Here is a 22837-nt window from a genome sequence, read left to right on the forward strand (position 1 = left end):
CCGTACAGCGTCATGGCACCTCCATAACACCATTAATATGCCGATTAACCCTATATCTGCAGGTTAATAGCATTATCAGACCTGACAGGCGTCCTTTAAGTATTCCCTTCATTTTGGATCTCCAGTATTAGACTTAAAAGAAAGGGTGAACAGCAGTGTGAGGATCTTCTGCTTACCTCAGCAGTCCGGTTTCTCTAGCATTACTGCAGAAAGACAATGTGGACAGCAGTGAAAGCAGCATCTTCTTACCTCAGTGTCCCTGCCATCTCTAGTTTCAGATCAGAAAGACAGGGTGGAGAGTAATGTGAGCAGCCTCTTCTTACTTCAGCACCCCTGCTAACTACAGTTTTAGATCAGAAAGACTGTATACAACAGAATGAATAGCCTCTTCTTACCTCAGCACCCCTGGTATGTCCAGTATTAGAATAGAAAGATGGGGTAGGAGCTGTGTGAGCAGTGTCATCTTACCTCAGCACCCCTGGGATCTCCAATATTAGAATAGAAAGTAATAGTAAGAACAGTGTAAGCAGCCTCTTCTTACCTGCACACCTCTGTGATCTCCAGTATTAAATCAGAGAGACTGTGTAGAACAGTGTGAGCTGCCTCCTCTTACCTCTCCAGTATTGGATCAGAAAGACAGGTTGGACAGAAGTGTAAGTCAGGGCTGTGGAGGTAAGCCAAACCACCGACTCCTCAATTTCCCTGACTCCACGACACCAAGTCCACAGCACTGCCTCACTACTGAGCATGTACATAAAGTGTAGCACAGATTCATCCCAACTAAAAGCCTAGATCCTTAGATCAAGAATAGAACAGACGTTTATAGGACATTTTCTAACATTCCAAAATTCTTATGAAAATATTTACACCACATACTGCATTGAACTACTGTACCCAAATTTTTATATATATATATTTTCAGAGTCGGTCAATTTTATACCAACTCCGACTCCACCAAACTGGACACCAACTCTCCCACTCCACAGCCCTGGTGTAAGCTGCCACCTCTTATGTCAGAACCCCTGCTATCTTCAATATTAGATCAGGCACACATGGAGGCCAGCAGTGTGAGCAGCATCTTTTCTTACCTCAGCAATCCTGGTTTCTTGGTATCTCCAATAATAGACCAGAAAGAGAAGGTAGACAGCAGTGTAAGCCTCTTCTTATCTCAGCATCCCTGGTATCTCCAGTATTAGATCAGAAAGATGGGAGGACAGCAGTGTGAGCAGCCTCTTCTTACTTCAGCACTCTTTTCATCTTCAGTATTAGATCAGAATATCCACTGAGAGAACATCTTCCTGCACAAGAAGGGGGTGGTGGCTTTTTCTGCAATACATGCTCACAGCATGTGTCTTATTCAAGGGGTGCTTTGAGAAGTAATCCAAGATGGCCACTGCTGCCTATTTCAGGTTGCAACCCGTACTAGGCAAGCACGAGGTTAGGTTGCAGCCTGAAGAAATGTTGCTTGATACATATATCTGTGAGTTACCTGATGACAGTTCCTGTCAGACAGAGGAACAGCAACATGAACTTGTATAATTTATTTGCTCTCTAACCTGACAGGTTTACAATGAGACGTGGAGCAGGAAGTAATAAGCCCGCCTTGCTCCGAGCCGCTGTGCTCTACCGTAAACCAAAACCATGATGGCAATAGGTGGCAGGAGAGTCCCTGCTCTGCTCTCTTACTCTGTGAAGAGGCTATTAGCAGTTACAGCAGAGCACGGAGACTTGGTGAGCAGCATGGCTTTTTTCCTCCTGCCAACCCTGACAGATTGAGCGAACAGTTATTATATTGTTCCTGTCAGGCTGAGGAGCATCATCCTGAACTTGTGTAACTCAGAGATATATGTATCAAGTAGCATTTCTTCAGGCTGCAAACCAGCCCAGTCTGTGCCTAGCAACGGCAGCCGGAAATAGATCACAGTGGCCATCTTGGATTACTTATTGGAGAACCCCTTTAACATTCTAGGACAGTTTTCTGTGATTTGTTAATTAAACCGTATTTTGGAATCAATTTATAAATATATTTCCTTTTAGTTTTTATTTTTTTTATTCTCAAAGAGCCCTTTTAAAATACCTAGTGCCCCTGTTTTAGTCATTTTGCCATAGATTTGATGATTCCTGGTCAATCTCATGTGTATGAAGCGCACCTGTGTACAATTTGCTAGAACACATCAACATGTGAAACCTGAAGACACAACACATCTGGCTGCATTGCATATAATGTAGATCTACAGCTGCTTGACATTTTCTTTTCTTTTACAATGAAAGCTTTTGCTTTAAATGTGACAAAATTAAATAAAAACAAATATTTCTAGGGATAAGATTAGAAAACTAATTACATGTAAGTTACACTATAGCTAGAAGCAGCAGAAGCTCCATGTCTGTAAATGTTGTTTGACGTTGTTTTAGCCATACACCCGACATACTAGAAGTGGTATTACTGTTTAATGGTTGCTTTTTTTCTTTCTTTAATTTCCCAAGAAAAATTCCTCCAGCTGCAGATAGTCCTATGCCTTCTCAAGCAGCACACATCAACAGCCCTTTTCCTGCATCTGTTCTGCAGCCCTTCAGCAGTCCGAGTTCGGTATACCTACCCTCTCCTCCCACCAACTCCAGAACCACCTCCTCATATGTATTATCGAATGCGTCCTATGTCTCCTCATCAGACACAAATTCTGTTACATCACATATCACTGCGTTCCCTCATGTTGCAACTACTCTAAATATAATGGACTCTACCTTCAAAGCCCCTTCTGCTGTTTCCCCTGTACCGACCACCAGTCCCTCACCGTCACACAAGCCACCAAAATCCAAGCCTGGAAAATCATCAAAAGCAAAAGACCTGTCTTCACGGAGCGACGAGCCTTCAAGTAACAAAAAGAAAAAGCCTCAGACGCCTTCTTCCACCTCTTTCTCTTCATTACCTTTACAGACGTCCTCCTCGTCTACGTTTTCAGGGTCCCACAAGAAAAACTGCATTTTGAACTCTAGTGCTACGATTAACTCTTATCAGGCAACTTCTTCCTATAATAGCGTGTCTGTGCACAATACAAACAATGGAACAAGCCCAATCAGTGCCAAACTGGAATCGTCAGTAAGGACTTCTTTATCTGGTAGCTCAACGGACTCTATAAAACACATGAGCATGGTAGTTAGCAGTATTGACTCTAGCCTGTCAGTGTCTTCCCTGGTGCATCATCCGGGGGAGCACACATTGGCGGTGCACAATGCAGTGTCCTCACTGCCTCTTCCCTTTGACAAATCCGAGGGAAAAAAGCGTAAAAACTCTAGTGTGAGCAGTAAGGCCTGTAAAATCACTAAAATGCCTGGTATGAACAGTGTTCACAAAAAGAGCACCACCAACCTTATATCTTCTGTGCCAGATACCCCAAATAGCTCCATGTCTCGTCAGGTAAGTGAATGATCAAGTATTGTAGATGGGGCATTGCTTCTATTTGCAAACCTCAACCTTGTTCTATGTTCACTCTCTTTTCATATAATACATCCAGTTATGGGGTGCTCTAAATTAGAGCTACTTCACCAACTTCAGTAAGAATATTTGTATTTTTTTTTCAACATCCTTCTGTATAATATCTGAAGAATCATGAGGGATAATCTCTGTAGATATTCTGCATGTTCAGTAAGAGAGGGTGTTAGAATGTGCAAAATTATTTCTGTTGCAACAAATGTTAGTTTATGCACTACTCGACTAATTTGAAATGATTGTATACTGAGCAAAGTATATAGCTGACTTTGCTATAAAACCTGAAGGCATCCTCTACTGCATCTGTAAGCCCTCATTCAGATGTTGGTGATTTCTCACGCTACATAAAAAAAGTCAGGTAATCACGGGCTGCACACTCAAGTCATCTGTGTACTGTCCATGATTTTCATGTACTCATAGACTTTTATATAGGTGATTTTCATCCTTAAGGGGTTTTCCCACGAACAAAAGTTAATCAATAGATCTTGGAATAATAATAATTTCCACTATTGGATGTGTTTAACTAAAGTGTTCCTGTGCTGAGATAATCTTATAAATGTGCCCCTGCTGTGTACTGTGTAATGTCTGTGTCTGACCGTACAGGAACACGGTCTGATCATACCACATCTCCTGGGCATGGAAGGAAGCAAAAAGAGTATATAGACATTACAGCAGGGGATCGGAGATGATGCTTTCTGTGATGCAAAACAATTCCCTACCTGTTATTAAACAATGTTTTACTTCAAAGAAAGAATAATTTGTGATCCCCTGCTGTAATACCTGTACACCTCTCTCTTGCATCCTCCCCTGCCCAGGAGATGTGGTATGATCAGACCATGTTCCTGCACGGTCAGACACGGCCATTACACAGGGGCACATTTATAAGATTATCTCAGCACAGGGATATTTTATTGAAACACATTCAGTTGTGGAAATAATTATTGTTCCAAGATCTATTGATTAAAATGAACTTTTGTTCATGGGAAAACCCGTTTAATGCCAAAAAACAGCAGACGCTTCTCCATGATTTTTTTTTCTGGATACCGGGTCCACAAAAACACATGATATGTGATAACCTCAAAAAAACATGTACTTAAAAAATGGACTTCTAAATGAGGCATTAGTTGTAAAAGTATAGTTAATACAGGTAAATACCCTGGTTATCAAAGTGTTCACCTTCCCTTTGCCCAGAAGTTATTGTGTAACAAGTGTGAATAATGGATTACATTAAGCTATTTGTAGAACATGAAAAGATTAAATAAAACTGTAGAAAATAATCGACGTTTATTACAATTCTTAAAGGGATTGTCTGACAGAAAAAAACGTAGGAATGATTGATTTTAAAATAAAAAATTAAGGCACACTCACCAGCATTCGTGTGGATCCAGTGGTGCAGACCAATAGAGGCCTTGATCGTTTAAAAGGCACAGGACAATTGAAGCCTGTGATTGGATGCACAAATCAGGTGACACACAGAGTACGTCATTGGTTGTTTATCTGATGACGCACTCTTCAAGTCACCTGACCACCGCAGGCTTCAGTGGTCTCGCGACTTCCGAATGCAGCAGGCATTGCTTCCAGGTCCAGTGCAGACCTCCGAAGCGGTCTGCTCTGGATCCATGGTGCCGCAGGTCAGTGAATATGCCCCCATTTTCATGCGAAATATTTCAGTCAGTAATTAATTTTGCTCATATTACATTTTCTCACCAGATGGGGAAAAGTAGCGGTGTAGCTTTGTCACAATCTACTCCTTCAAGTACATCAAATCCAGTACACAACAAGCAAGTAAGTAAAGAAAGAAGCTAGTTTAGGATTTCTGCGTTGCATCATTATATTAACCTATGTAATATTTTGAGGTTTAAAAACAAATCTTATTAAGATTAGAGATGCATAAACATAAGTCCTTAATATACTTAACCAATGTTTGTGTGCGAGTCTGGGAATCTGTAGAGCTGTGAGGTTCTCAAATTCTGAGGTGTCCCCAGGTATTGGCGAGGCCGTCCTGACGGGATTTCATAAACTACACAATATTTTCTCTGGCTGCACCGAACTCTAGTTTAATAACACAATAGACTTTTTTAAGTTTGTTATTGTTACTTTGGATTCGGGAGGATACACTGAGCAATATCTCTAGTTTTGAAATGAACTTCCATCAACGATGGTGAAGCCTTGCTGTAGAGTGACTCGTAGGCAGATATGAATTGCCCCTCCTCCCCCTCATAACAATGATGAAAAGGTAAACTGTATCTGGTTTATATTATTATACTCATTCTAGTTTATTTTAACTCATTCATTCACCATCAGGTTTTGATATTTTCAGTGTTAAAGTGGTTGTCCACTACTTGGACAACCCCTTTTTAAATACCTAGTTCTCCAAGGGAAAAAAAAACAAAACTTATTCTCGCCTTCCACACTGGCGCTATTCCAGTGATGTCGGCGCCTAGTCTACCGGAGCTTGCATGATATCGTCATTTCATATGAGCACTGCAGCCAATCAAATATTGCTAATCTGCTGTATCTTATCAATATTCAGTCAAAGCAGACGTCCGCTCTGACAAAATGGTAAAGGCTGCATTTGATCAGCGGTCGTTGATTGGCTGCAGTGCTCATGTGCCAACATTGTCACCCAAACGTAGGTAATGGCGCCAATGCGAGAGATGAGTATCAGCTTTTCTGATTTTATTCCGGGAACTTGGCCATTTAAGAAGCGGTTGTCCAAGTTGTGAACAACCCTTTTAAGGTGGGGGTGATATTCAATGAGCTTTGTGTTACACATATAGTAATCTGTAAATACCATTTACATATAGATAGATTGTCAATAGTTGGACAGTTTTCTAAAGTGGCATAGTAGGTTCACATCACATGAAGAGGAGCACGGTATAATCATCAAATTGATTGCACTTAAATGATTTCTTTTTGACATAACGTTTGGAAACAATTGTACTATTAAATTACATGATAAATTGATTACAGGGTGTCCCATTGTTGGCATACCAGCAAAATGCTTTAAAAGGACCCTGTCAGCACAGAATGACTGTTCAAGTACATATTGTCTCTTCAGAGAGGAAGAGGACTAGAACTCTAGTGCCACCAATAGGAAGTAGCAACCCTAAAAGTCAATATTGACTCCTAACGAGCCTTGTCACATGACTTAGGATAAAAACAGAACAAGGATCTCAGTTTGCAGACACCATGTTTCGGGGTACTGCCCCTCGTCAATGCAAAGTGTGAGATGTGGTTTGGCTGGGTGAGAGCCGTCTGACCGGGATCCAAAGATTCCGGGTCAAATACAGGCGCTCTGTGCATCATGTTGTGGCCCAACATTTAAATACACCTCCTCACCTGCTTGGTTTCCATATATCTCCACACTTCTCTGGCCCTGTGAAGCCAGAGCTGTCAATCAAAGAAGAAGGTCTGGAGATTTAGGGAAAATAAGCAGGTGGGAAGGTGTATTTAAATTATTGGCCCCACCATGAAGCACCGAGCCGCGAGACTTGGTTTGAACAATCATCCTGTGCAGACAGAGTCCCTTTAATCTGTGGGGAAACTCTGCAGCAAGTTCCCAATTTTACTGCACGATGACCACAATAGGAATAAAACATTCCGCAAAACTTATTGAAATCATTGGGCTGTTGATTTATTGCATGGACATGTTTGGTCTTCCAAAGCAAGAGTCAATCCTGTAGCTCTGTCTCCGCTGCTGACTATCAGATTAGGGTCATGAATTAATTCCGAATTCCTTATTAGGGGTACTTAAAATTGACAGCGCATTTAATCTAAGTAGTAGAAGAAACAAAATGTTTGTGATGCAGCATGTTTGTAATAATGTGTATCTCTTTGTTTTTAAGAAGACTTCGAATCGTGCTGGAAGGATAAGAACGCTTCCATGACACTGGGAGATAATTGGACGATTGCTAGGAGATCTCGGCAGCCCATCAAGATTTTTACTTGAAGTGGGCACGGACGATATCGCCTTTCATAACTAAATGACGGAGACGTGTTAGTCTAAAGTTTACAGAACCAAACTGGGTGTTTTTGCTTTGCCACTTAGTTGGTGTATTACTTTTCCTGTAGAAATCCTTCTCGATCTCAAGGGTATTTTAGGAGAAAAGCAAAATCTGCCTTGAAACCCTTTCTTCCTCTTCCCCAGCTTCTGACAGTAAAAAGGTCACATCAGCAATGTCTGTACTTCTTATTTATTTTTCCGCTTCTGTTTACCACTAAAATATTTTTTTTTATTATATCAGTTTTATTAAGAGTCCTGCAGCAGAGACATTATGGAATTTGGTCACATAGTCCTAAATCAATCTAAACGACAACAGTGAAGAAAAACCATGTGGATTGTACTTGTATTACCCTAATACCCAGCACTGTAATGTATAGTAGCTTTATTTGTGATTGGAGATGTACTGTTACGCAATGTTCCTCACAGTATAGTGTGTACTGTACAGATTTCCACTGCACTCCAGAAATTTGATGAAGTAAACGTTAGCCAAACTTCTTGATGTTTAGATTCATTTAATTCCATAGGCTGACCTGTCATTAAAAATTATTAACTGCACTGTATTTCTTGAGTGCCGTGGTTATATGTACGCTACTATTGGAATCCATATATATCACGGAGCACCATGAGATGTCAAGAGTGACGCCCAGATATTTCCTTTTATGTACTGTGATCAAAAAGAGGATTATCCAACCAGTGTTCTTCATTTTATGAAGTCTTCCTCAATTCCTCATGTTATCAATTCCTTGGATTAAGTGGATATTAATAGTCAAAGGAAAGAACAATGATTAACAAAATACATAAAAGGTATAATTTTAATATATTTAAGGTGGTAAGAGGGTGGCAGAAAATGTCAGTCTGCTTAATATCATTCTTAAAGCAAAAAGTCAAAAGTTGATGAACATTCACTTGCAGAATATCTCCCATCACATCTGTGGTGGAAACTGACCCCACATTTATAACACAAATTCTGTTATCTCGCTACAATGGCGATATTAGTGTGAAATAAATAGTGAACTGGTGACAATCCATATATTGAATAAATCAATATCTTGAACTTTGAATTGTAGGCTCTGGTCCTCCAGCCCTTAGTAAGAAAATGAATGGTTTAAAGGATAACTGTGCTTTCAAGTAACTCTTCAGAATAAGCTGTCCTCTGTGTACATGAGGAATAACACAATTTCTGGCATTATGTGACACATATCCTGCCTTTTCACCAGTATCCCCCCACTGCAGACTCTATCTGTAATTTACAAACCACTGTTTGCTGGGGATATGAGACGAGGACAGTGATTTCTCCCATAGCACAGAGAGGGGGAATCCCTACTCTTCAGTCACTTTTTAGGTCACACAGACAAGCTGTAGCAACATGAAGGACATTATACAGCAAAGCTGAGCTGCCTTGATCAGAAGCAAGCTCTGATGTAAAACACTTGTTATACAGCTCTGCACCCTGACACGTGCAGTCAGTCTTCTCTCAGCAATATGGACTTGTGCTGCTTTTTCACAGTCAATGGTGAGTTCAGAGTAGGAGGGGAAGAAGTGTCTGATAAGTGGGGAAGGAAGCAGATTTCTTTGGAAAGGTACATGACAAAGTTTCTTTTCACCTGTACTATTGATTTATGCAAAGTTTGTTGAAAGAAATGTTTCTTTTTAAGCCAGTTAATACAACAAAGTTGATATAAGATGTCTATTCTTGGAGTGTACTTTAATTTAAATAATACAGATTATATGATGTGCTGCTTATACTTATAGGAAATGTGGGCACCACAAGAAAACAAGTTAGGAGTGGGAGATTAAACAATGCCTCCTGGCACACCATATGGGTGATGCTTTCCAGGTAGTCATCAGTGTTTGTGCATTATAACAAATACATCAGAAATGGGTCTGTGCAATCCTATTGGATACGCTTGTATTTTTTTGATATGTATCCCACTGAAAGTTCAGGTAACCCCTCTCTTCTGCTCTTGCTCTGTGTAAGGACTCTATGAAGCCAATATAGTATGGCTTACTATAAAATGCAATACATTCTTCTCACCTCTACTGAGCTAGAATTTTATAGATCTTGCAGTGGTCACGTGAAGGATGATGCTAGGAAGTTAATAAACTTTGTAAAGGGACGATTTATTATTACAAAAATATTACAGACTTAATATAACAAAGCAGTTGAGTTTTCACAAATGTTATTTTATTAGAAAAATCTCTCTGATCATGTTTTATACTGTGTATCCTGGTGGTACAGAGCTAGTTCTATACATATATATTTATCCCACGTAGATAGCCGATGTGGATTCTGAAGTGTTATAAGTTTTATTCTAACCTTTATTGGGCTGCAGGACCAAAGCTTATACTTGCATGACTTTCCATCTACAATTCAAATATGAAAAAAAAGTTAAAATTCAGTACACGGGTTGCACAAAAATAATCACATGTAATAATAGATTGCATTGGCATAAATCAACTATGAAATGTCAACCATTTCTCTGTGGACTGTGATCTGTTTTTATCACATGCATTGTCCTGCTGTATAGAAAGAAAAATGTATTCTCCCTGTGTCTAAAGGATATTTATCAAAGTTTTCCAAACTTCAGTCATACCAAACACTTTCTGTCTCTACAGTGTTAAAAGTGCACTTAATACGTTTACTTATTTTAAATCAGAATACAGAAAAGGATATTTGCTTGTTTTCCCTATTCTGCTTCATACTGCACCTGAAATGTGTAAAAGCTATTATGAATCCATGCTAAGATTGTTCAGGGGGGAAAAAAAACATTTAGGATACTAAGGATTTTTTTGTTATTTTAGTGTTAATTTTATAATAATTTATGTTTTGCTGAGATAAATGACTGAGATTGCATAATGAAAATTAGGAAAGTCAAAGCAATGTTTATATTTTTTTTATATGGATTATGTTGTATATTTCTAAAGATGAAAATAATGTGTACATATCTTTGTTATTTTTGCACAGTCTTTTTGTTCAAGATTGTAATGATCTTGCAAATGGTCATTTACTTATTTATTTATTTTTCCCTCTCGTGCTCAGAAACTGAGGATTTGAATTGAAAATCTTGCCTCTTCCTTTGCTGCTTTACATTCCTTCCTTTCAAGTACCTACTTCTTCCTAAAATAAGGAATATATTTATATGTAGTGATCTCTAAACTGGGATTCAGTGTCTCTGCTGATAGTGAAGCCCTCCCATTCTAGAAGGGTCAAGCAGGAGAACAGTAATTAATACTAGACATCTTCGTATAGCACCTATGCCTCAAAGTAACATTTGGCAAAAATTCACATACTGCAGATGTTGAAGCAATACATGTATTCTGGCTTTATATGCCTTGCAAGCCAATGGCATATATAGCCTGGGAAGGTATTGTGCCATCTTTGTACATTTATTTCATTTATTTTCTACCATCAAATCAAATGACAATAAATCGCCCTTTTACAGAATGTCTTTAAAGTCTTTAGCTTGATATTATTACGAAAATAGAACACTGTGCCTTGTGGAATGATAGCGGATATGGCTGCACACTTGCACGGCCCAACTGATCTATTTGTAAGATGTTGGTTTAGGCTTCCAGAAACTGGACTGTGTGATTTTTTTTTTCTCATTGAACCGCCTTGATGCCCTTTATATTGGGCAAATATCAAATTTACTATCCCTCTACCTTCTAATGCAGCAAGTACGTAGCCATACTTTCTATTATTCTGTATTGCAGTCAGCAGATTAGGAGCTGAGGGCTCTTACTGGGGTAAGTGCACTAACAGGCACTTTCCTCCAAGAGGCTAGTGAAAAGGACAAGTAATAGAATAATTGTTTACAAGCATATCAAATACTGCAAAAGAGGACTGGGTGAAAGGCTAGCCGAGCTCTTGAAGATGAGAATCCTGTAATTTAAAGTGGACTTGCCACCAAGATATTACCTATGCAGAAAAGCAAAGTGTTTACTCGCTCAACTACCCGTCAGTTGTTAGCGCATCTATCGAGTAGTAATGGTGAAAAGGACAAACTGCTTTTGGGACATTAATAAGAATGTTCTTACAGTTTTTATTTTTTTATTTTTTTTCCTTTTTACAAAAACCTTTTAAACAATGATGAGTCCACTTTAACTTTTTACTGTCATAGTGGCCTGCAACTCGATAAATAGATCAGTTATTACAAGGCAAAATGTGCATGATGAAGAACTGATGTCTCAGTGCATTACATGATAAATAACTGTACTAATCTATTGATCACTGTAAATATCGAAATGTGATGATTTCTAGAAAAAACATTCCTTATTCTGATATTAAGAATTTATGGATTGTTTTTCATTTATTACCTTAAACTCTAAAACAATTGTGCACTTTCTGCAAGTATATTTGCACAGCGAGGTATAAAAAAGATTTTTGATATCAAGCAACACCAAAAGGAACTGTAAAATACACATGAATTAATGATATGAGATGCAAATACATAACGTACACCTTTTGGTCTCTGACATTTCATTTTTGCTTTACGTTCAGTGTATTACTCGCCAAATGTACCCATAAGCCCACAACGTATGCCAGAAGTCGTATTTTTCTTATAAGGTATAGAAAAGCATAGTCTTTTAAGCTTTCTAAACAAAGGAATACAATAAAAACAACTATTTAGCACAGTATACATTTTTTTCTCACTATGGAAGTCAGCTGGCGACCTATGCCTCTCTATTCCTATACAGTGGCATATCTGGGTGGTTTCTATTGGAGTGGTACAATGAGAAATACTCCCACTGTATACCTCTAATGGAAATTAAAAAAAACAAACTGTGTACAGAGCCTATTTAGTAATGTTATTACACAATTGTATCAAAAGCATCCCAGTTGATGTTGAAACTGATAGATGTTAACGTCTCCCATTATACAGCTACACAAAACAGAATTTTGGGAGCTGTAATTTGTGCTGGCTATTTCATTAAAGGAAATCTGTCAGCAGGTTTCTGCTATGTAATCTGAAGACAGCAGGAGATAGAGGCTGAGACTCCGAATTCAGGGATTTGTCACTTGTCAAAGTGCGTACTGTTTACTAACTGTGAAGGATTTGTCACTAAGAGATTAACATTGCCAAACTAGTCGGGCAACTAAGCAGCTCACTGTCTATGGACTTTGTACATAGAGAGCCTGCTGTGGGCGGGGTTAGCTTTCTCAGCTTTGCTTCATTCTAAATCTAAGAACTCTGATTGTATCAGAATGGCTGCACCCAGTAAACTAAGTGATACATAGTAGGATTCAGGGTCTCTTTGCCTACATCATGTTACTCTCAGATGAGGCAGCAAAAACCTGCTGACAAATTCCCTTTAAGGGCTCTTACACAGAACCATTGTAATGAGCTCCTATGTGCTAGCTGATCTCAACCAATCAGCATGCCTGGAAGCACTCCCATCCAATGCTGATTGGTTAAAAACTGCTGACTTTAAAGTACATTGCTCCCCTTAAGTGTCATCTTCTGTTTCATGCCAGGCAGTTCTACGAGTATGGTAGATAAGGGCAAAAATTGATTATTTCATGGGAGTAAAAAATATTTATGAACATGAAAAGTTTCACTGTTCTCTTCAGTCCTCCATTGGCTAAAACATTTTTTAGGTAATCTCTTAATCATGGAGACATTACAATTCGGTTCTTCTATCTGCTGATCTTTATGGTCCTAAGACCACAATCTACTACTGCTGACATCCCCATCGTTACTCTCCAAAAGAGCTTTTGCCATCTCCATAGTGTTATGTAAATATTTTTTTTTGCACTTTAATCTAGTTAAGGAGATATATCCAGGATGATGAAATGTGATTTTTTTTTTTTTTTTTTACAATACATAACATTATTCCTCCAGCCATAGGAAAGAATTGGGGTTTCAGCTGTGCTACCTCCAACCAAGTTGCAGACCATTTTGGCAGTAAATTGTTGCAGGATGCTATTTGCAATTCTTGGTACCAAATTATGATCATGCTGACAGCTCTATATATCACAATAAATGTATGTATAGCATTGATTATTTTACGCTTCTATTACAAGAAGAGGAAGAATTCTCTACCTTTTTGGAAAATTTCAGTAACTTCAGTATTATTGACATTAATTTCCTGACCATTAACCCTTCTGTTTTTAAGAGCAAAATTGCTCTGATGGTGAATGTGTTTATGATGTAATAAAATTGGAAATCCATTCCCAGCAATAGGAGCTCAGAGTCTGCCACACGTCTGCCGTGCAAAGGCCTTTTAGCCATAAAACGTGACATGGAGAACTTGTTTGCCTTCTTTTTTTAATTAATAGTAATTGTACATAGCATTGATTGATCTTTGTAGAAATAGTTTATACAGCATACTCTACTATAGCTGGATCTTTAAAAACAGGAAACTTTTTTTTCTTTTTTAATTCTACACCTTATTTTTTGGTATGCTGTCCCACCCATGACACTTGAACAAAGCTCACGTAAATGTGGGGTTTGAAGAGCTGTTGTGTCTTGGGTTGTTAAATCTGTTGTTGTGTAGAAAACAAATAATTTGTAACAAGTATCATGTGCTTTCCTGCTATAACAGACTACAAAGCTTTTTCCAGAAGACATTTAAAGAAAGCATGTCCAAATCATTCTGTTTAGTGGATTTTTATAGAAATACTTTGTAAACACTATTTTCTCTTTGTTTTTCACTTTTTATGTAGTATTCAATGTAATTCATTCCATGCATATAATACTTGAGTGCAGTGAGTAGGTGACAAGAATCTGATCAAAATATCACTTCTCACTCTTGCTTTAAGGGGAGGCTGGCAGTTTCTCAGGGTCCCATGAACACAATGGGAGCCTCAGTTTAGCATACATATTACACCAGAAACACAGATGCCTTAACCTTCTCATTGGTGGGGAGATGTTATAATTCTCTCCAGTACTGACAGGGTTAATTTCCAACTAAGGAGGGATTGATAGTAATAGATGTTATAGGGTCTGTCCCCCAAAGGCCTTATAAACTTTTTTTTTTTTTTTTTTAAAAGCACCAGTCCCACTTAGCAATGATATAGTTTGAAAAAAAAAATGATGTTCTAATATTTATGACATTTTTTATAAAAGAGAAAAAAAAGTCATGGTTTATTGGTCATGCAATACTAAAACAGCGAAAATAACCTCCTGGTTAGTTGGTATGACTGAAAAACAAAGTGCAGTGATTTTGATTAGACATCAGGGCAAAATGTAAAGTAAGGAATATTCTTGAGCATATCTATTGAGATATTTTAATTTCAATGTACTTGAAGTTTCCTCGATAATGGGTAATTATGCAGAGGATTTCACACTGATGTTTGTATAAAAAAATAAGAATGGAAGAAAAAAATACTTTTTTTATGGACTGTTAAGCTGGACTGGAGCTGTAATTAAAATAACTAAAATTAGAAACGTTGGGGTATTTTTTTTTTTTTTAAGTGGAACAAAACTGTAAAATCCCCACTCAATATGTTTCAAGTAGTTGTAAATAGAAAATTCTATGGCATAAAGTTTGGAAAGTGAAAAAATAGTTTAAAAATTTTTGAACAAATGTATCTGATTGATACTGCCATGGTGATGTGCCTGGCCTGGAGATATTTTCCAGTGAGGGATGTATTGTTATTGTCTTACATTTATTTTTATTTCTCTTTGTTTTGTTTTTTCTTTATTTTTTGTAACATGGCTTTGTAAATAAAATAATTTATATGTTTGTAAGAAAAAAAACATTTGTTTTGTAATTTTTGTTTTAATAAATTGATGTTTTTTTGGCTATGTTAATATATAAATTTGGATGTTATGGTGTGTTAGTAGACTGAATCTGAGTCTTTGCTATATGTGTCTATCAGTAGCTTTGCTGCATTTTTGCCACTGCAGTTTTTTTGGGGAGTTTTATAGCAAAGAGGCCTGATTTGTTCTATCGTTGTAAGTGTGAAAATGAATTGTAAAGAAGATTACAATATACACTAGGTGTAGCCTGCATGCATCATTAACTTCAGTGGGAAAAATGTATGATGACAAAAATGTAAAAAGCAAACCATTAATGGCCTTTTTCATACATGGAATTTCTAGGAAATTATAACCTGGAAAAAGAAAACTAAAATGGCAATCTTAACATAAGAGCCTAAACAGAAAGCATACAGTTTTTTTCATTGTGAAAACCTTTTTTCAACTATCTAGATCATTATCAATATTTGAAGCTACAGGACTTAAAGGGAATCTGTCAGCAGGTTTATGCTATGTAATCTGAAGACAGCAGTAGCTGGAGGCTGAAACACAGAATTCAGCGATTTGTCACTTGTCAAAGTGCGTGCTGTTTACTAACTGTGAAGGATTTATCACTAAGAGATTAACATTGCTGGACTAGTCTGGCAACGCCCCCTCCTGTGATAAGCACCTCACTGTCTATGGACTTTGTACATAGAGAGCCTGGTGTGGGCGTGGTCAGCTTTCTCAGCTCTGCTTCATTCAAAATCTAAAAGCTCTGAATGTGTCAGAACTGCTGCACCCAGTAATAAAAGTGATACATAGTTGGATTCATCCTCTTTTTGCCTATATTACGCTGCTCTCAGATGAGGTAGCAAAAACCTGCTGACAGATTCCTTTTAACCCCTTAAGGACCGAGCCACTTTGTAGGTTAGTGACCGGGCCAATTTTTTCAATTCTGACCACTGTCACTTTTTGGGGTAATAACTCTGGAACGCTTCAACAGATCCCCCTGATTCTGAGATTGTTTTTTTCGTGACATATTGTACTTCATGATAGTGGTAAAAAATTTTCGATATCACTTTCGTTTATTTGTGAAAAAACAGAAATTTGGCGAAAATTTTACAATTTTCAAAATTTGAATTGTTATGCCCTGAAATCAGAGAGATATGTCACACAAAATAGTTAATAACATTTCCCACATGTCTACTTTACATCAGCACAATTTTGGAACAAAAACTTTTTTTGTTAGGGAGCTATGAGGGTTAAAAGTTGACCAGCAATTTCTCATTTTTCCAACAAAATATACAAAACCATTTTTTTAGGGACCACATCACATTTGAAGTGACTTTGAGGGGCCTTTATGACAGAAAATACCCAAAAGTGACACCACTCTAAAAACTGCACCCCTCAAGGTGCTCAAAACCACATTCAAGAAGTTTATTAACCCTTCAGGTGCTTCACAGGAACTGAAGCAATGAGGAAGATAAAAATTAACATTTAACTTTTATTCACAAAATATTAAATTTAGACCAAATTTTTTTTATTTTCACAAGGGTAACAGATAAAAATGAACCCCTAAATGTATTGAGCAATTTCTCCTGAGCATGCTGATACCAAATATGTGGCGGAAAACCACTGTTTGGGCGCACGGCAGGGTTCAGAAGGGAAGGAGCGCCATTTGACTTTCTGAATTCAAAATTTGCTGGAATAATCAGCGAACGCCATGTTGCGTTTGGAGAGCCCCTGATGTGCCTAAACAGTGGAAACCTAACACAAGTGACACCATTTTGGAAACTAGACCCCTCAATGAACTTATCTAGATGTGTGATGAGCACTTTGAACCCCCAGATGCTTCACAGAAGTTTATAACATAAAGATGTGAAAAAAAAATCACAAAAATTTTCTTTTAGCCCCCAATTTTTTATTTTCACAAGGGTAACAGGAGAAAATTTACCTGTTGGCAACTACTTTTGAGGCACAGTGCAAAGGTCAGAAAGGATAGAGCACCATATTATAGTACAGATTTTACTGTTATGCTTTGAGGGTGCCATGACCCACTAGAAGATCCCCTGAGGTGCCGTAACAGCAGATTCCCCCATAAATGACCCCATTTTACAAACTACACTTCTCAATGAATTCATCTAGGGGTGCAGTCATCATACTGACACCAAGCATGTGTCACAGAATTTTATTCTATTTGGCAGTGAGGAAAAAATAATTACATTTTTAGCGCAAAAAAAATGTTTTAGCCCCAGATTTTACATTTTCACACTGGGATAATGGGTAAAAATGGCACCAAAATTTGTCCCATAATTTCTGCTGAATGTGGCAATACCTCATAAGTGGCTGTACAGTACTGCTTAGCCATACTGCGACACTCGGGAGGGACGGACCGCTATTTGCCTGCTGGAGCGCAGATTTTCCTAGAATAGTTTGCAGACTCCATATACAGAGCCCCTAAATGCTAGAAGAGCAGAATCCCCCCTCAAGTGACCTTATTTTGGAAATAATACCCCTGCCAAACATGTGGACACTAAATGTGATTTAGACACACTGCGGTGCTCAGAAGGGAGGGGGGATTTGGATTTGGGAGCACAGAATTTGCTGAATTTCTTTTGGGGCCGAGGAGCCATTTAGCTTTTCCAGAGCCTTTGTACTACCCGTAACGTGGAAGCCCCCTATATTTCCATTAACACATGACAGACCTGAGTGGGGGCTTTTATGTGAAGCTTTTATTGGGAACATTTTACATAACATTTTGGATCACATTTATCCGGCGCTCTACACTGAACGCTTACTTTGCGGTTTCCATCTAAATCTCCGAATGACGTGATTCAGATGAAACCCCTGAGGGATCTATTCACTGTAATGAGATGAGGCAGCAGAGTTACTCTGGACTCCGTCTGGCCTCTGTTCAGCGTTCTCCTTCTTTTCAGAGGTGCACAAAACTGTGGCTGACCGCGCTTTTATTTACGCCTAAAAAGATGGACACCGCCTAATCATAGGTCAGAAGGCGTCCACAGTGCCTCCATCTGTCTCATTACAATGAATCTTCTGTCAGGGGTTTCTGTCTGAATCACTTATTTCAGAGATTTACACGGAAACCCCGGTGTAAGCGCTCAGCGCAGAGTGCAGGATAAATGTGCGCCGAGCAATACTGCGATCTTTGGGAGGCAGAATAAACAAATCTGCAGCAGGTGAATAATTGGTTTTATTTATCTTTTACGCCGTTCCTCGTGCAGTATAAAAGTGATTAGGCGACTTTATTCTTTGGGTCAGTGCGTTTACAGCGGTACCACGTTTATGTAATTTTTTTATGTTTTTGCGCTTTTACATAATAAAACTTGTATAGAAAAAATAATTATCTTTGCATCGCTTTATTCTGAGCGCTGTAACTTTAATTTTTCGGCTGATGGAGCTGTATGGCAGCTTGATTTTTGCGGGACAAGATGACGTTTTCAGCTATACCATTTTTATTTACATCCGTCTTTTTTATCGTGTTTTATTCCACTTTTTTCCAGCGGTTTGATGAAAACTCATAGTTTCTCGTGTTTTTCTTTTTTTGTTTTTTACGCTGTTCACTGAAAGGGTTAACTAGTGGGACACGTTTATAGATCGGGTCCTTCCGGACGCGGCGATACCAAATATGTGTACTTTTTTGTTTATTTTTATTTTTTTTAACTAAAAATCTGTATTTATTAGTTTAATATATATAGATTTTTTTTACTTTTTTTTTTCTTCTTTTTTTTTACTTTTTTACTTAGTCCTACTAGCATTGCAATACATTATACCTCTATTGAAAGCTCCTGAGACTATGCTGTGCATTGGTCTCAGGAGCTTTCCGTAGCTTGGTGACCTGGGGGTCGTCATGACAACCCCTGGTCACCATGGCAACGGTCGGACCCCCGCGATGACGTCACGGGGGTGCCGACCTGAAGGCAGAGGGAGGTAGCAGCCCTCTGCCTGTCTCCTGAATGCTGCGATCGCGCCCGATCTCAGTGTTCAGGGAGTTAACAGCCGGGTTCGGCGCTGTCACCACTCCTGGCTGTTTAGTGCCGGAGCTCAGCCACTGGCAGCGCTGAGCTCCGGTACTGATAGAGCAGCAGACGCTGACATTTCAGTGTCTCCTGCTACATCATGCTGTGATCGGTCTGTCAGATTGACTGGCCGATCGCAGCGATCTGGGTGCAGGGACCGACGGCATGGGTCCCTGCACCCCTTCTCGTGCTGCTTAGCTGTCGGCACTGAACTGGCACAGCATGTTTACACGCTGTGCCAGTTCAAAGCTATGACGGACACTGCACGGCAAGGAGCAGTAACTTACACCCGCTCACGCCGTGCAGTGTCCGTCGTTGAGCGTTATGGGGTTAAAGAGAATGATTAGAAAATTATTTACATTTTTTAAATGTTTCAATATTTGCATTTTCCCCCCTCTAATTTTGAACACATACAGTACAGACCAAATGTTTGGACACACCTTCTCATTTAAAGATTTTTCTGTATTCTCATGACTATGAAAATTGTACATTCACACTGAAGGCATCAAAACTATGAATTAACACATGTGGAATTATATACTTTGCAAAAAAGTGTGAAACAACTGAAAATATGTCTTATATTCTAGGTTCTTCAAAGTAGCCACCTTATACTTTGATGACTGCTTTGGTCTGTACTGTATGTTCAAAGAAAGCATTGCTATGCAGAACTGATGTAGCCAAAAGGGTGCAAGTCTCAGGGTACCGACCCAGTATCCCCCATTTACATATAGTAGATATTGCAGGACTCCCAGACATGAGTGAAAGAAAACTGGTGTTTATTCACCCATGTACATGCAATGTTTTGGCTCTTCAAACTTTGAGGCTTTCTCAAGCCATGAACATTTACAATGCATAAACAAGGTATGTAAAGGCTAAACGCCATAATCTGTAATTAATCATTACCCATCACAAAGGCATAGTGCATGCGTATAAGGTGCAATAACATCAATCTCCTCGTGTCATTACACACATAACATTTATTTATAATTTCTGACAATTCATGTAAATCATGCAAATAGTAAAAAAAAGCATTAATTGCATCATGATATTGTGATGACACTCGTTATAATTGAAAACTGCTCACCCAACTACTGATGTCAGTAAACATACAATGGAATGTAAAAGTTTGGGCACCCCTTGTCAAAATTACTGTCATTGTGAACAGTTAAGCAAGTTGTAGATGAAATGATTAATGTTTTTTACGTGTCACAAATTATAAATAAATGGTATACATTATAGTATCCCAGGGAAGGCCTTGCACATTCTCTAGACTTAGCTGTGATGTCAGGGTTCCTAGCTATTCCCTGCACTGAATATTTTGCACCTGCACTTTTGGCTATATTGAGATCTGCTGTACAATATTAGAGCACTCTGATATGAAAAGCAGACTGTATCAGTAAATCTACAGATGGTTGCATGTATATGTCACCCATCATACATGCTAAAACGTAGCTCCTTCACGACCCTTGACGTACCCAAACTCATGATCGGAAAGGGGTTACTGACCTTTGATGTATGGGTACGTCATGACTGCAAAGGAGCTGTGCGCGCAATCGCTGCTGGGAGCTTGAGTGATAGACGAAGTCAGCCAGCTACAGAATGCCTGTTAGACCATGCTCGGAGCATTGTCTAAAAGGCGTTCTGTCAGTATCTCACCGACAGTTATAATGCATTGCAGAGCTGGTGCATTGCAATGCATTATACCAACGATCAGAATTATAAAAGTTAAAGTCCAATAGAGGGACTAAGTAAAAAAAAAATGTAAAAAAAACCCACAAAATAAATCCTTGATTGCTGGTTTTTGTTTATTCTGCCTCCCAAAAATTGGAGTAGAAAGCGACCAAAAATAGTTAAGTACCCGAAAATGATACCAATTAAAACGTCAACTCGTACCACAAAAAAACAAGCCCTCACATGACTCAGTCGGCAGAAATACAGAAAAATTATAATTCTGAGTATGGCGCTCCAAAAACTTATTCTTGTAAAAAAATAAATAAAAAAAAAAGCGTCTTTTAGTGTGTGACAGCAGCAAAAAAACAAAACAATGTAAATCTGGTATCGCTGTAATCGCACCTACCTGAAAAATAAAGCCGTCTAATCACTTATACCACATGAGGAACGGTGTGAAAAATAAATATAACCAATTCTTGACCTGCTGTTGATTTGTTTATTCTGCCTCCAAAAATCGCAGTAAGGCTCGGCGCACATTTATCCTGTCCTGAGTGCTTACATCGGGGTTCCGTGTAAATGTCTGAAATATGTGTTTCAGATAGAACCGCTAACGGAAGAGTCCCTAGGTCAGAATGGTGACTCATTGGTTAGTATTGTTGCTTTGCAGCACTGGGGTGGTGGGGTTCAAATCCCACCAAGGACAACATCTGCAAGGAGTTTGTATGCTCTCCCCGTGTTTGTGTGGGTTTCATCTGGGTACTCTGATTTCCTCCCACACTCCAAAAAAAAACTGATAGGAAATTTAGATTGTGAGCTCCAATGGGAGCAGTGATAATGTCTGTAAAGTGCTGCGGAATACGATGGTGCTATATAAGCAATGCTTATTAAATAAAATAATTCCCTATAATGAGGCAGATGGAGAAACTCCTTTTTAGGTGTCTTACGCACAAAGAGCAGTCGGCTAAAAATTTATGCACCTTTGAAAAGCTGAAGACCACTAAACAGAGGTCAAACAGAGTCTGGAGTAACTCCGCCTGCCTTATTAGTGAATGGTTCCGTCAGGGGTTTCATCTAAATTATGTGTTTCAGATATTTAGATGGAAACACTGATGTAAGGGCTCAGCGTTGAGCACTGGATTAATGTGAACTGATCCAAAATGTTTTCTACCCCAAAATTTCCTACTTGGGTCCGTTACCTGTTAACAGAAACATAGGTGGTGTCCAAGTTACTGGTAGCACAAAGGCTCTGGAAATCCGACATTGCTCCCACCAAAGAAATAACAAAAGACTGACCATCACTTACAAACAGAAAACAGATGTGTACAGGTTCAAACTAAGAGTAGCCATCTCCATATATAACCAACAAATAAAGTTGCATTATGTAGCGCTATAGCATGAAATATATGAAATACGAATTGCATCACTGCTCTAGAAAATAGGAAAAAATTAAGAATACTTGGCTCATAAATTGTCCAATTCATGTATACCCAGCAGCCCAGTAGCGAAATCTGAGCTCTTAAATCCTAATGCACCCCTCCCCCTTCTGAACCCCACAATGTTAATGTCAAACATGAGGATGTTTAAGCACATAGTGAGGAGAGCCCTCTTAATTTAAGGGTTCGTGGCTCCAGAAGCACAAGCTGGGCACAATGTATTGGGCACTACAATGGCATATTTGCAATTTTCACTCTGCAACTTCCACTGCATGTTTATTTCTGGAAAACACCCATAGCATAAAAATCATCACTACACCCATAGATGAATTCCCAGAGGGGTGTAAAATCCAATCAGTGGTCACTTGAGGGGGATTTCCACTATTTTGGCACATCTGGGGCACTGCAAATGGAGTCCGCAAACTATTCTAGAAAAATCTGCGCCGCAAAAGTCAAATAACGTTTCTTTCCTCCTGAGCTATGCCGTGTTGCCAAACAGTACTGTACAGCCTTATATG

At 38.8% G+C, this 22837-nt stretch overlaps 1 protein-coding gene across 3 annotated transcripts in view; it reads left to right on the forward strand.

Moving 5' to 3' along the window:
* The window catches only part of ATXN7L1 (ataxin 7 like 1), a 137355-nt gene extending 122159 nt beyond the window's left edge, over positions 1-15196 (forward strand). For 2 of the 3 annotated variants that reach the window (XM_073652228.1, XM_073652230.1), the window contains 3 exons: positions 2485-3415; positions 5198-5272; positions 7336-15196. In XM_073652228.1, the coding sequence (XP_073508329.1) occupies positions 2485-3415; positions 5198-5272; positions 7336-7377 (1048 nt within the window). In that variant the 3' untranslated portion in view covers positions 7378-15196. The remainder of the gene's footprint in view (positions 1-2484; positions 3416-5197; positions 5273-7335) is intronic. The other variant, XM_073652229.1, reaches the window with a different exon arrangement.
* The last annotated feature ends 7641 nt before the right edge of the window (positions 15197-22837 follow it).

Source organism: Phyllobates terribilis, unplaced genomic scaffold (genome assembly GCF_046119375.1).
Source record: "Phyllobates terribilis strain yellow unplaced genomic scaffold, ASM4611937v1 Scaffold_11__3_contigs__length_659146591, whole genome shotgun sequence".
Classification (NCBI taxonomy): Eukaryota; Metazoa; Chordata; class Amphibia; order Anura; family Dendrobatidae; genus Phyllobates; species Phyllobates terribilis.